Here is a 14589-nt window from a genome sequence, read left to right as displayed (position 1 = left end):
CCACAAGAATAATATTGTCTACAACGAACTAACCGTCTACCGGCCTAACCTGTACGGTAGAGACTAAACCACTAAACACGGCGACGGCGTAGCGTTTTCGCTATTATTCTTATCTGTCTTGGTATCCACTCGTTCCTTATCAAAAACGAAATATATTATATTGTGTAAAACCGTAAACTCTGAAGTGAGTAAGTGACTGAACCACTGAAGTGTGATTTGTGAAAAAAATGTTCGTGTGTATGTAGCTGTATATGTTAATTCAATTATATTCGATTGAAACATTATCGTTAATTCAACCACGACTTCGAAATCGGCCGGTAAAACGATATCAGGACGATTTCAAAATGAACCCAGACGAAAACGAAGAAGATACCAAATATTGTTTCAACTGGTAAGTTTTATTACCATAATTATAACCGTCTATTAGACTATTTTGATTTTCAGCTTCATAGTATGTGTGTGTAGACACAAACCTGAAATAGCAATTGGTTTTGTTTTATTTTAGTCTTAACATATGTCTACTACACGTTACAATTTTGACTGCGTTCTTAACAGTCGGTATCATGATTATTTTATGCATGATCGTTCTGTTAACATAATATTGATACACTATACTTTCATCCACTTCCAATCGTATTGAAACTAAACAAAAATGTTTGTATTCCATTGTTAATTTACAACTTCCCTTTATCCTTACCATGCAAATTATCAATTATTATTCCTACAAATATTGTGGACTATGCACTACATATTTATTTAAAATTTTGATTCTTAGTACCCGGGTAATGCAGATAGTTACAAATTATTATTATTTGTTTCTTTTAATGAGTGATATTGATATCTATATCACTATGACATTTAATTCAAAATGCAAATACTAAAGTTAAATATACTTAGTATAATTCAAAATTATTGATGTTTCAAGAGCTCATATTAATCTGACAATAATCCGTTTGAATATTATCATTGAATTCCGATTCTATGTTGAGCTTTTAATTAGTTATATGGCCAATTTTTTCATATAGGTACTTATTGACATATAGCATACCTGACTTAATATTATGGGTAAGAGGGTAGAATTAAAAGCTCTGAATTAAATTTGTAAAATGTACTAATATAAAATGTCTAAAAACTGTATGAATACAAATTAAATGGATTGTATCAAAATTCTTAAGTACCATAATAAAATAATTTTACCCATTGTCTCTAGCCACTATGGCACTATTACATTTTGCTGTTTGGATTTTTGCTTGGTACCTACTTAAATAGTTACCATATTTGGTAATAAAGGACTAGTATTCATTTTACAGTAAACTGGATGATAATTTTTATAAGAGAAAAAAACTATTTAATATTTAAATATAATTCATAAATAATATAAACAACAAAGTATTTTTTTTGTAGAGTGAAACACATTTATTGATCAAGAGCAATGCTTCAGGCATACTAAAATATGTTGTATTTACCTAGTACAGAGGTATTTAAACTTTTATATGTTATGGCTCCTTTGGGTCTTCACAATATTTTGATATCTCCCAATTTATTGACAACTTTTTAATCAAAGCGACAGTCAACAGATACAGTACGAACAATAATTTTAATGATTAGTACTATTGAAATAAAACTTTGCATTTCCATAATCATTTTAATGATTAAAAATAATATTTCTATGTTATATTCATTTTCAATTCTAGTTCTTTGATGCTGCTCCCTTAGCCAACTACCGCAACTTATACCTTTGACCTAGTATATTCTTATCCCCTCTACAAATTTGACAAGTGTAGACAAATTTTAAAAATATTGGGTGTAGGAAAGATAACTTTAAAATGTATAATATAAAAAAAAAATTTTGGTATGTTCAGTTCCTTATCATAATCTGCTTTACTTACCATTGATTTTATATTGTGCACACTACAAAATATGAATTTTTGTGATAAAATGACTATACATTTTTAAGTTGTAATAACACATGCAAATTACTGAATGCAAGTACTATTCTCTTATACATTCAAGATTGCCAGTACTCAAGTACTGCAAACGAGTGTTTTAGATGATCCATTCTATATTGATATGTTATAATATTGTGGTATTGTACGATAGTGCACTTACACCTCCTAATATTTACTCAGATTATATTTATTTTTTTCATTTCATTTCCTGTTAAGATTATACTGTATTAAATTTGGAATCATTGAATTAACATAGTAATTTGATAAAAATCATAACAAAGTGAATAATACTTTGATCAATAACAAAATGATAATTGGATTTATATTGTTTGATTATGCCTCAAACTGTTTTTATTTAAAATGTGTGAACCACAACTTATTCAGTATTCTTATTATAATAAATAAATTTAGATAGGTAAATAGAAAAAATTGATTTACTTAGTTATCAGCATTTTTGTTGCCAAAAGTATTTATAATTCTGAAAAACTGACGAGTTTTTTACTGTTAATCATGAATATTTCTGTATACACTTATCTAATTATGATTTATTAGATATAGTACCTATATTTATTTTTTAAGCAGTGTAATTTTGAACTGTTAGTTTGAATAAAATTACTCCTTTAAGTATTGTAGTTTTTTTTGCAATGGATTTTAAAACATTCTTATACTTTAGTTTTGTTTATTCTATTCTTTCCAATGATCTGTACTCTGTACTCTGTACTGTGCTGAACATCAAGATTTTCCTTATATATCATATCACATCACACAAAATAGTTCCAAAGAAAATATAACTGACAAAAATATCAATATTTTATTGGGCAAACTGTATGGAGGTAGATTTTTCTGATGCATTATTTGGAGATAAATTGTGAAACTATATATTTTATGGTCATATACACCAAGTGCTACCCACAAATCGCAGTATTGCTTTTTAAAACTATTATTACAGATTTTGTAAAGTTTCAACAATACATACATTTATAAAATGTACACATATAGGTATATTATAGGTGTATTCAACTATTGTATATATTATCAATATGATCAGTGGCATTTATCGAAAAAAAAAAAATTGATGTTGATCTAAGAATTGTTGGTGATCTACCCTTAATAATATTATTGTACCTACCGATAAAATATCCTATTATCCTTCTTCCAATACCCACACACCCATGTTTAAAATGTTGTCTGAGGAACACTTGGACCCTGTGTTACATGCCACTGAATCTGATGTTCATTGACATAAGTATCATGCTCCTGGTAACTATGTCGTTAAATATTTTATAATCACAAAGTATGTTATGATTGTTTTAGCCGAAGAAATATTCCACTCATTAACCATGTAATGCACACTGCATACTGTCACCGTAACCTGAAGCTTTGCATGAAATGTGACGAACCGTTCCTAACTTCAGAGTTTGAAGAGCATCAAAAAACTATGCACTCAGTTATTTTATGCGATGCCTGTTCTGAAAAACTTGAAGCAATGGATTTAGAATCACATAAAGTATGTTCTTTTTTTATCTTAGAAATTCTGTTATTAATATTATATGCTACATTATTTAGTTAAACGATTGTCGTCACCGTATGCAAACTTGTAACTATTGTGAGATTGATGTAGAAGCTTGCTTGTTACCTGCACATACAGATATGTGCAGTAGTCGTACAGAACGATGTTATAGTTGTGGACAATTTATCATGCTTAAGTTTTTGGCTGTACATCAGGAAACTCATGAACGCAAAGAATTACTTAATGGTAAAAGGAAACATTGTGTTGTATTGGATGTTTGAATTTTATATTAACTATAAATCTGACTGTAGGTGCTAAACCAGTAGTAGACAATAGTCTAAGCAGTTTAGCAGCATATCCGCCATTAATAAAAAAAGTGCCAAACATTGCAGTAACTGCAAGACCAACAACAAGAACTACTAGCATGCCCACATTGAGACTACACGAATCAACCACAACCAATCACAGGGTAATGCCACCAGTCAAACGCAACAACGATCAACCTCAAATTAATACAAATAGCAGTAATGATAATACGCACAAAGATCCAAAAAAGAATATGCCGATCGTAGATACGCCAAGTGGTAATAATTTCTTTAATTTGTCAGTAATAATTAAAAAAAATATATTATTCTTTTAAGCACAGAATAGATTCTAGTCTGTGATTAAAGTACTAAACATTTTGATAAACAATTTTTTTTCAAGTGTTTCATTAACAAAACATAACAACTGTTTTTTCTAGCATATCATTTATATTTTCAAAAATTCATATTATTAATTTTATTTATTGGTTGCAATTTAAACAAATGTTTAATCTGTATTTATCTTGGCATTCGTGTAGCAGGTGATCTACTGCAGTAGAGTAATCTGCTAATTTAGGACGAGTGATGTATGTAAAAAACTGAAAAAAAATTTTTTAACTGTATAAAAACACATAATATTTTTTATTGCGTATTATCATACAAATATTCTTCAAATATAAAAAAAGAAAAAAGAATTTGTCAAATATAATACAAATTTCAATTACAGTAAACATTTTTAGTATCATTTAAAAATTTTAAAAAAGTATCTTGAACATTAACTGATCTTCAATCAGATGACGATGTAATAGTTCTTTTGAACTAGTTCATTGCATTTCGCAAAACTATCGTAAACAGACTTACATATGTGTTAGATACAACAAACTACGACCACCCAATTATGATTTTTCTTGACAATTTTACATTTATTATTTATAAAAATAAAATTAAAACATAATATGCCCAATATGCTAAAAATTGCATTTCTTAAAATATGACAAAATATTATGCAAAAATATACAAATTCAAACTTAGTATTTAATTTCACTATTACATAAAACAAATTTATATCTCTCCTAGAATAATATAATATAATATAATAATAGGTAATAATAATTGTAGATCACCTGCTACACGAATGCCTTTATCTTTGTCGTTTCTTATTATGTAACTGATTTGGTTAGCACTGGTTTTACATATATATTATATATGCTTTATTTTTAACTATTCATTTAAATTATTAGAACTGGAACTGTTTTTTCTTACTAGATCTAGATGATGACGATGAAGATGAATTTCCTACACTTGGTGCTTATTCAATTTCTAATAACCATTCTGCAAATATCAATAACCATTTAACAAATGAATACAACAATTATTCCGATACACTCGATAGTGTAAAACTACCATGCGAGTTTTGCCTGGAAATGATTGACTCTGAAAATCTTGTTTTGCATGAAGTAAGTCACATTATAATGTTATTTGTTTGCTGAAAGTAATTATTTCTCGACTGATGTTTTGTAGACTGGATGCCGTCCAGATTTAGCAACATTTCATAATGTTTTGCAAACAAATAATAAAAATACGAACAGCGAGAATGGTGTGTTTCCAATACCACCTCATGATTTAGACACCTCCAGCAGCAGTGGTGATAGTGAGCTCAATTTAAATACATTGAGCTTAAGTTCTGAAGATGAAGATGATAGTGAAAAAATCAATGTTGAAAAATTGCCTTGCGAATTCTGCGAAAAATTAATATCCATTAAGAAGTTTTTAAACCATCAAGTAATTATTTTATTGCAATTATATATTTTAATGAGACGTTGTAGTAATTCTATATTTTGCTAACTCTTAAATTATCATATGTAATCCAATAAGCTAATTTGCTCAATGAGCTCCAATTCAAATTTTCATATTAATGTAATGGTTTTTTCTAGTGGAAATGTGAAAAACTACATTTGGATTTACCTGTGATAAATAATTTTAATAAAGATGTGTATCCGCAACCTATTATGAATACAAAGTTCCCAAAATCTGTAAACATACTTGAAACTCAACGTAATCTATTCAAAACAACAACTGGTAATATATTATTACACCTCATTGATATGATATGATTTAGTATAATCTCAGTAACCCTAATCATATAGGATTATCTATCTATTAACAATTATTTATTAGAAATTGAATAGTTCAATAAAATAAACATCCTTAAAGTCTCAAAGATGGTCATTGGAGGTTTCCTTTTCTGAATGGGATAGTTCCATTTTAGCTACTATTTAAATGCCGATTAACAGTCAGATTATAGAGATTACACTTTATCAGTTTTGTACAATTTTATTATGTACGCATACTTACATGTCCAGTATCTTGAGATCTTTATTTTAACTCTTTTTCAGCCCCATCTAATCTATCTGGTAGAACATTAACATTGAGGAACTCTGAAGCTAATGCTCAATCTCCAGCATCAACATATGATCCACAAACGAGACAGATACTACCACGGGTCAAATTAAATAGACAAAATCCAAGTAGACCAAACATACCCATGGATAATCGTTATGTGAACAACTCTGCTCGGAACAACTATGTTCAGTTTATATCCAAGTAAGTTGTTATAATCTAATCTAAAAATAATAGTTTCAAAAACGTTATAATAATATTATTATAATTGAATTAATAAAATAATCTTAATGACTTTATTTGAATATGACTCATTTGTATTAATAAGCTGTCCATTAGAAGTTATGATGTAATTATAATTATTAAATAGAAAAGAAATAATTAACTGACCTTGTTTGACTAATATTCTTGTGCTTTAATTTAAATGCCTTTTTGGCGGTAAATAATGTTGAAGATTTTTTAAATTGAATTACAATGTATAAATGATGATATTTACGTAAATTAAATATTGGTACTTTCCTGTTATATGAGACTGCCCTGTTTTTTTGACAACATCGCAATCCTGTTATCTAAGAACACCAAAATGATACTTTCCTGTTATACGAGACTTCGGCTATTATCGCGACTACCACAATATAGCTGAGCGATATTCATAAGCTGCAAAAATATTTATTAGGTATATTATATCTATCATTACCTATATTATTAGTTTTAATAATTGGTGTTATCTTTATATTACCTTTTTAAATGTTTTTGCTCTAGCCATCACGTCTGTCTTGTGTTTGAGCACAGTCCTTTTCCATTTGTTACTGTATTATGGTTTATTTTTGCTTAGAGTCAAGATTTAACTTCAATAAAATGGCGTGAACAAAATTTGAAAATAAATAAAAATATAGTAATAGATTGGAATAACTATTTGCGGGAAGTTTGTGTTCTAAATATCAAGATGAGGAACCAAAGACAAATTGGAGGACGCGGTAAAATTATGGAAATCGATTAAAGCTTATTTTTCATTTTGAAGGTCGATATCGGAAAACCTTTACTTTTTATTATTATTATTATTATATTATTGTTTTCCGTATTCCTCTGCAAATTTGACACTTTAGCTTGTACCGTGTATAATACATCACACATAATTATTATGTTTTTAAATCTTTTAATTTTATTTTTTTTTCATATAATTTGAATATGCCATACCCACAACACATATTATTAAAAAAAATGATAAGCATGTAAGAAAAATAGGGTAGTCTCGAATTATTATCTCACATTGATATTAATGTACAAACTCACGTATTAAGAAAATCCAACTTTTTTCATGTTTCTCTTTCCAAAAATAATTATATTTCCACCCCGTTTTTCCCCAGTCTTTGGCTAACAGTATAATGGATTATGTTGATTTTTTTGCTACGTCGAGTTTTGTATCCAGACAAAATGTTTATCTGGCTTTAAATTTAAATTCTCTTGTTTAAATATTTTTATTATTATTTTATTCTTATTAATTTTTTTTTTATTTTTTTTGTGTAACCATTTATTATTAATTAATGATTTTTACTGTACTTTATATTTATTCTTTTTTGGCTGTTAACTATTTCCATTGTTACAAATAATTTTACATCATTATTGTGTCTAATTATATTATAAGATAAGTTACACTGTCCTTATATTTTTTCTAATTGCTAAAGGGTTTAATACCCGTTTATTATACATAAATAAATAAATAAATAAATAACAGGAAAGTACCACTTTTAGAAGTATAACAGAGGTAGTCTTGGGTGGTAGTCGTGGTAACAGCTGTAGTCTAGTACAACAAGAAAGTACCTAAATATTTTTTATATTATATGGTAGGAAAATTTTTAAAAGAAATGAAATAGCTGAATTTCAAACTTAACACTGAATAAATAAATTAATAATCGTCAATATTTGATGTAGCTTAACATTTAACATGTTAATTAAAAATATTTATCTAATTAATTTAATTAATTTACTTATTCAATAGTTCAAGATTAAATCATTCAGAGCTGGCCTCGGCAATTAACAATTCTCCTGCATATCTAAACCCATCTAGTGGTGCTATACCGAAACAAAAAAATATGAAGTCAAGCAATAACAGAAGAGTTATAAATGACTGTGAGTAGATTAACATTTCAGTTAAATATGAATACAAAAAATGAATGAATAGAATACATTCCATATTGTCTTATGTTCACAGTATCAAAGAAGAAACATAGAGATTCTGATTCATCAAGTGACTGAATGACATTCAGTTTCCTTTATTTTAAAATTCATATTTTTATTTTTAAGAAGACTACAACTAGTGAAATTTATGTAATCTTAAGTTTTAAAAGGTTTTGTCTTGACTTGTTTTAAACATATCCTAATATTTCGCTTTTGATAAGAATAAAAAAGTTATATAAAATAATAAAAATAAATTAAATTATTTGCATTTATTATATTTTAAATGAAGATATTATCTTCTCATATCCATGAGTTAACTTTTTTCTTGCTATGTTATAAAATATCGTATTTGTATTATTATTATTTATTAAATATTATATATATGACAAATGTGATAACTATTAGATAAGAAATTGGAAAATACATAGAATCGAACAAATTACAAAATATACTAGAATGTTTCCAAAAAGGTTGGCCAATAGGCCACCGCGGAATAACAATCGGAAAGATTAATTATGTGATATTCAATAGTAACTGAATAATTTGCATGATTAATAACTGTAATACATAACTGACACTCTGTTCAATTGTAATCTTTCGACCCTTTACACTGTAAATTTGATAAATAATAATAAGAAACCTACAAATAATACTACAAAATACAATGTAATGAGAAATCACAAAATATCACACTTGGTGCCTACAACTTTGTTAAAATCAAGGTCTATGATTTAACTAATTTGAGTTGTAAATGTTTCATATTATAAATAATAAACATATTATACTTAAACATTACTAATCGATTGTTGTAATTTTTAATAGGTTTAGGTTAACTACAAACAAAACATTAGTATTAACAAAAAACATTGGCAGAGATAAATTATTTAAATAGTCAATAGACGTTAGGAACAAGCTAAAACCAATTGGTGGACTGAATTCTTTTTTTTATTTATACACTTATATTATAACAATACAAATTACAAATCATTAAAATATTATTAAAATCGATTTTGAGCAGAGTCTTGCTTTTTAGAACCAAAGTTATCACACAATTATTTTAATTTTAAAATGTTAACAAATGTTTGTAATTTTTTTCTCACGATTATTTTTAAAAGTTCTGTAAAAGTTCTACATTTGTCCCAGCCAAGTCCAAACTAGTTTCAATGTGTTACCCGAAACCTCCCTTGAACTTGATGATCAAAGCATTCTATTAGAAAAAGTCTCTTAAGGCACAAAAATGAAAATAATAATTCATCATTGTAGAATCAATATATTCATCGCTCTGCTAAAAATTAATATATATTTTAATTATTAAATATAACTTTTGGATTTGTAAGCGTGTAATTTGTTTTAATTTTAAAGAGAGTTATGAATATTTATAAATTGTAAATTGTTTGTACAACATACAATACTCATAACTCTCTTTAAAATTAAAATATAATAATAAGCCTATAAAAAGCCCTCCGTAATAATCTTATCTTTAATTTTTAATAAGATGTCAAGTTACTCTAATTTTTAAGCTAATTGAGCTAAACGTGATCTGTTGAATGTATAATTTGATATGTTACCATCTTGTAAGACGGAGGCAACACATGTGGGTATAGAGTCCTCTTAATGCGAGATTTCTTTTTAACACCCAGCTTTCTGCATACTATCACTATGGTTGATAAACGTTGAATCAGTTTAATATTTGGGACATTTTTGATAACATTACAACATAACATACCAATATCAAACCATATCAATTTCAATACAAATTACGCCATATACCTGTATAAAAATTAATCACATAAATGTAGATATTTTTTATAGAGTTAATTTGTTTTTAATTTCTAGATTATCTTATATTAGTAATTACATAAATGATTTGAGGATACATCAATATAATAAATGAATATAACAAAAATACAATTTGAAATTAAGACAACGTTAAATTGTCAAATATTCATTTATCTATATTCTAATGACATGCATTTCATATACAAAAAATAAATTTTAAAAAGGGTGGTTAATATTCAATTTTTGCTTATAAATTAATACTTATTTATTAGTAATGTCATTATTTTCAAGTGTGCAATCACTTTTACGGTTGACATATAAACGGAATAACTGTAACCTCCATTGATCTAATACATTGACGAGTCTCATCGAATCTGACAATCCACTTGGTTTGACCGCAGCATGCAGAAAGTTATACATGTCTTCCAGTTTTTTTTCTTCTTTATATAAATCAAATACAAACACTACATGTTCTAACAATTGCACGACACTGGACAATACTTTCTTCGGAGTTTTTTTGAAATAATTTTTATCTACCACATCTTGTACAAACCTGAACAAAATTGTATTTAAGATTAGTACTCTTAGCTCTGATACTACCGTTTGATACATTTTAAACAAATTATTAGAATAGAAAAAGAAAATTAAGTAAAACTTCAATACTTTTAACCCATGTTTGGTTCAAAAAATATGTTTTGTAAGTTTGATAAATAATGGGTGCCTTTCCTAAATATATTATGGTAAATGCTGGATCCCGGGTCGCATGAAAAATTTAATAATTTAAGAGTTCAATCATGGGCCACTAAATCATGTTTAGAGGACTATTAGCTCACTATTGATTCGTTAAATGTTAGGTAAGTGATTATTCATGGGACCCGGCATAAGTCTAATATTTTCTTTATTATATTGTAATTGTTGAGTGATCCTAGTTTTGCATACTAGTGGCTTTTAAAATAAGAAAAAACAAAAAGTATTTTATTTTGATTAGCAATTTCAATTGTGACAAAGTTTTTATAAGCTGTGGTACTTGTTTGCTATCGCCCCTCCATAAATAAAATATATTATAGTATAATAAAATAAACAATAAAAAAATTAATATAAAAATGTACTATAATTATAAATTAAAAAAAAAAACTATAAATTTACAAAGGATGCCAGAACTCAGAAATATCTTTTAATATTGTTTCAAATGCATCATTTTTTCCGAGACGTGTTCTCCACATGAATTCTGCCAAATATGATTCCAGAAAATTTCTATAAGTTCCACGACGCTTTAAATTTCCCCATTTAGCAGATCCCCACAACCTCTCAATGTTTTGGGTGTGTGCCCCTGTGTCCGGGTCAACAAAATTATACACGTGGTTAACAGTATTATGTTTGAATCCTGCTTGCTGCAAATTATTGTAAGCTTTCCAACAATCCGACAATTATTGAGCCTGGTCTTATATATTTTTGTATTATAGGTAGCAATGTTTTCTCCGATCGATCAGGTACACTCACTATAAAACACGCTTTGGTTTCCCGATATATCCCAACGAAAATCCATTGCTGTGGCAGAATACGTCCAGCATTATTTTTCCTACGCTCAAATAACTATATGGCGGGGCGATAGCAAACAAGAGTGGCGGGAAGATAAATTTTTAACGTCGTCCTGGCGGGGTGATAACAAACAAGTACCGTGAGGGATTTATACATTTTATGAATAAGCCTTTAGCTAAAATTAATCATAAATAATACATACCATTCTTTGATGCTAGACGGAAATGTATCCTCATTGTCAGTTTTTCCTAACAGTGACTTAAATAGTTTGTATGTTATATAGGTATACATTTTTTTCATTATTGGTCCTTCCAAAGGTAGAAATAAATCAACTATCATATTTAATAAATCATCTTCATTGTGTTCTGAATACAATTCTTGAGCAAATGCTATGATAGCATGATCATTGTCTTCTTTCAACGCTGTGTTGATACAAGCAGTAAATAAACTTTGTAACACATTTATCATTAATTGTCCGCACATGTGAAAGTATATCATAACAGTATACTTAGCGATTGTTAGTAGTTCTTCAACACTATATTTCTTGTTATTTTTCAATATACAGTAAGATATGAAATTTATTACTAATTCAAAATTGTGCCGTCTAATGTTTTTATAATCTTTTATTTGATACTCCAGGGGTGGACCACTAGGTACAGTATCCAAATCAGCTCGCCATTTGCATAAAATATTTTGGACGTTCTGAAAAACATTTTTCATTCTGTTTTTAATAATAATTATCATAGCAAAAAAAATACAGTTATAACTATTTATTAAATAGACAATGTGAATTGAATTTATTATTTTTGAAACATACATCAAATCCTGGAGACCAATTTGCTCTCAACAAATGGTTAAAATGAATGTTGGCTTGAAGTTCATTTCCTTCAATTGACATAATATGTAAGCGTTGTACACACAATTTTTTGAAATCAGAGTCTGAGTTCTCTTTAAAGGGTATATTATAATTGGAGAAGTCATCAGGATCAAAATGGGTTGATACAAGAGGGAGTTTTTCATTGCTTTCGAAATCAATAGTCTGATTAAGTTGTTCTTGATACAATTTATCAATAACTTTCATCTCTTCCTCTTGTTTAGCAGTTTGTTCCAAAAGCTTTCCTTCTAATTGTCTTCTTTTCACGATTTCATTCATATCAAATTTAAAAACAGGTCTTTTAGGTTGTTTGGATGCAGTATTTTTTGATGTGTATGGTTTTTTGTTGTTCATGGTGTCTTTCTTTTTTCTAGGCATTCTAAAAGATAAAAAAAAATATTACTTATACTATTATTTAAAAATCAATTTTAAAGCATTGTGTAATCGTATACTATTGTGATAATTTTGTATTAACTATAATATAAATTATTAAGACATTTAGGTTATTGGTTGTGAAAAATTAATGTTAGTGAATAAAATAATATTCTAATTTATTTTTTATGTATATTATGCAGAACGCTATGCGTACCATACTAGCAAATAGTAACTGTCCAAACTAGCAGCCAATTAATTATTACACATATAAGGTCTGTTGGTGGAGAAACAGAAAACAAGTTTTAACCAACCATAGTAGATGAAATTTAATGGACAGTAATGTAATATCTAAAAGTTTAAATCATTATTATTTTCACCATTATTTTGTCATTATAGATTTATACAATGTGATTTTCTAAGAATATCACAATACTATTTGCAGAAATAATTGTGAAGACTGAAATTACATCCCAACGGCCAGTGTACATCACTGGCCAGGGATTTTCACAATTATTGATGAAATATAATATTAGCAACCGTAGTCCATGCCTACAATAATTGTACATATTAAAAAAAATTCGATAGAGTATAACTTGTTCCAGGAGAACCCATAGGCATTAAATGTGTATACACAAAAACAGATGAGATTCACTTCTTACTTGAGAATTTGATATTAGGTCAGATCACTCCACAGTTCACAAATATCTGTGGTTCACTTCTTTACTCAAATAGTTAAACATCAATTAATATAAACGTACAATGGACTATAATGCTGAGTGCCAACTAGTAACTAGAACTAACTACCCACTAGTGAGTATGGTAATTATTATGATATAAATTATAAACAATAATATTATTATCAAAAGAAATTGACAAAATACAGATATTATTTTATACAGCTATTTTTATAGTTACTCAACTCTTTAATATTTTTGTTGCTGGTGTTGACGGTATATTTTCGATTACGGCCTGTGAGCAGCGCGCCCACGCGTGTAAATCTTAGATCATATACTGCAACTGTCTACTGTTCACTGTTTACTGTCTATTATATAGTATATACTGCTATATTATGATGTAAGGTGTAAAATCGGTATCGGGACTCGAAATTTTAAAACATGTCCCGGCGCATTTACCATCCGACAGTCTTATCAAATATTAGATACATGATAACACGTTACCTTGATAACAAATTTGAATTTTACGTTATAAATAATTATTTTTTTTGTATTTTATTTACTTATACTTAATTTATTTCAAACAATGAAAGATTTAAATTATGAGGTATCCGTTTGAATATAATTAATATGTACTATATTATTTTATTTATAACAGTTTTTTTTGAGGACATTTAAATTTTACATGCTTAACATTTTTTTGTTGGTATTGTACGGTTTTTTTTTTCAATATTTATATCCCTCTGCTATTCAACATATTTATTGCGGACCAGACTACTTCCACTAATACATTTGTCGCAGAATACGCTGACGACAAAGCGATTATTTCAACTCATGAAAATCCATTCACTGCAGCTTCAAACATGTTCCAATCCCACCTCACTCAGTCACTCTAATTGAAACCTGGTGTAAGGACTAGAAAGTTAACGAATTTAAATCCTCCCACATAACTTTCAAACTTAAACAAGGCCTATGTCCTCAAATCACTTTCAACAACATCCAAATTCCC

The 14589-nt window shown here is 27.9% G+C and overlaps 2 protein-coding genes across 5 annotated transcripts; one reads left to right on the top strand and one right to left on the bottom strand.

Annotated features, from left to right (window-relative positions):
• Positions 1–138: 138 nt before the first annotated feature.
• LOC111039140 (TRAF-type zinc finger domain-containing protein 1-like) lies at positions 139–9138 on the top strand. 2 transcript variants are annotated; one of them, XM_022322470.1, is made up of 10 exons: positions 139–391; positions 3264–3456; positions 3516–3705; positions 3852–4043; positions 5028–5218; positions 5283–5543; positions 5696–5840; positions 6158–6365; positions 8161–8291; positions 8374–9138. In XM_022322470.1, exons 1-10 carry the CDS (start codon positions 252–254, stop codon positions 8415–8417), a joined length of 1695 nt encoding a protein of 564 aa, XP_022178162.1. In that variant the 5' UTR covers positions 139–251; the 3' UTR covers positions 8418–9138. The 2 variants fall into 2 exon arrangements, with proteins under 2 accessions (XP_022178162.1, XP_022178161.1); XM_022322469.1 differs by having other exon boundaries at positions 140–391; positions 3771–4043; positions 8374–9134.
• Positions 9139–10183: 1045 nt separating this feature from the next.
• On the bottom strand, positions 10184–14055 carry LOC111039145. 3 transcript variants are annotated; one of them, XM_022322476.1, is made up of 4 exons: positions 13827–14055; positions 12475–12910; positions 11860–12359; positions 10184–10671 (listed from the first exon to the last, which is right to left on the bottom strand). In XM_022322476.1, the coding sequence occupies exons 2-4, from the start codon at positions 12907–12909 to the stop codon at positions 10380–10382; spliced, it is 1227 nt and encodes a 408-aa protein (XP_022178168.1). In that variant the 5' UTR covers position 12910; positions 13827–14055; the 3' UTR covers positions 10184–10379. The 3 variants fall into 3 exon arrangements, with proteins under 3 accessions (XP_022178168.1, XP_022178169.1, XP_022178170.1); XM_022322477.1 differs by lacking the exon at positions 13827–14055 and adding an exon at positions 13566–13786; XM_022322478.1 differs by lacking the exon at positions 13827–14055 and adding an exon at positions 13121–13254.
• Positions 14056–14589: the final 534 nt, after the last annotated feature.

This window comes from Myzus persicae, unplaced genomic scaffold (genome assembly GCF_001856785.1).
Source record: "Myzus persicae strain clone G006 unplaced genomic scaffold, MPER_G0061.0, whole genome shotgun sequence".
Taxonomy (NCBI): Eukaryota; Metazoa; Arthropoda; class Insecta; order Hemiptera; family Aphididae; genus Myzus; species Myzus persicae.
The sequence above is the reverse complement of the archived record's forward strand: the minus strand, read 5'-3'. Positions and strand labels throughout refer to the sequence as shown.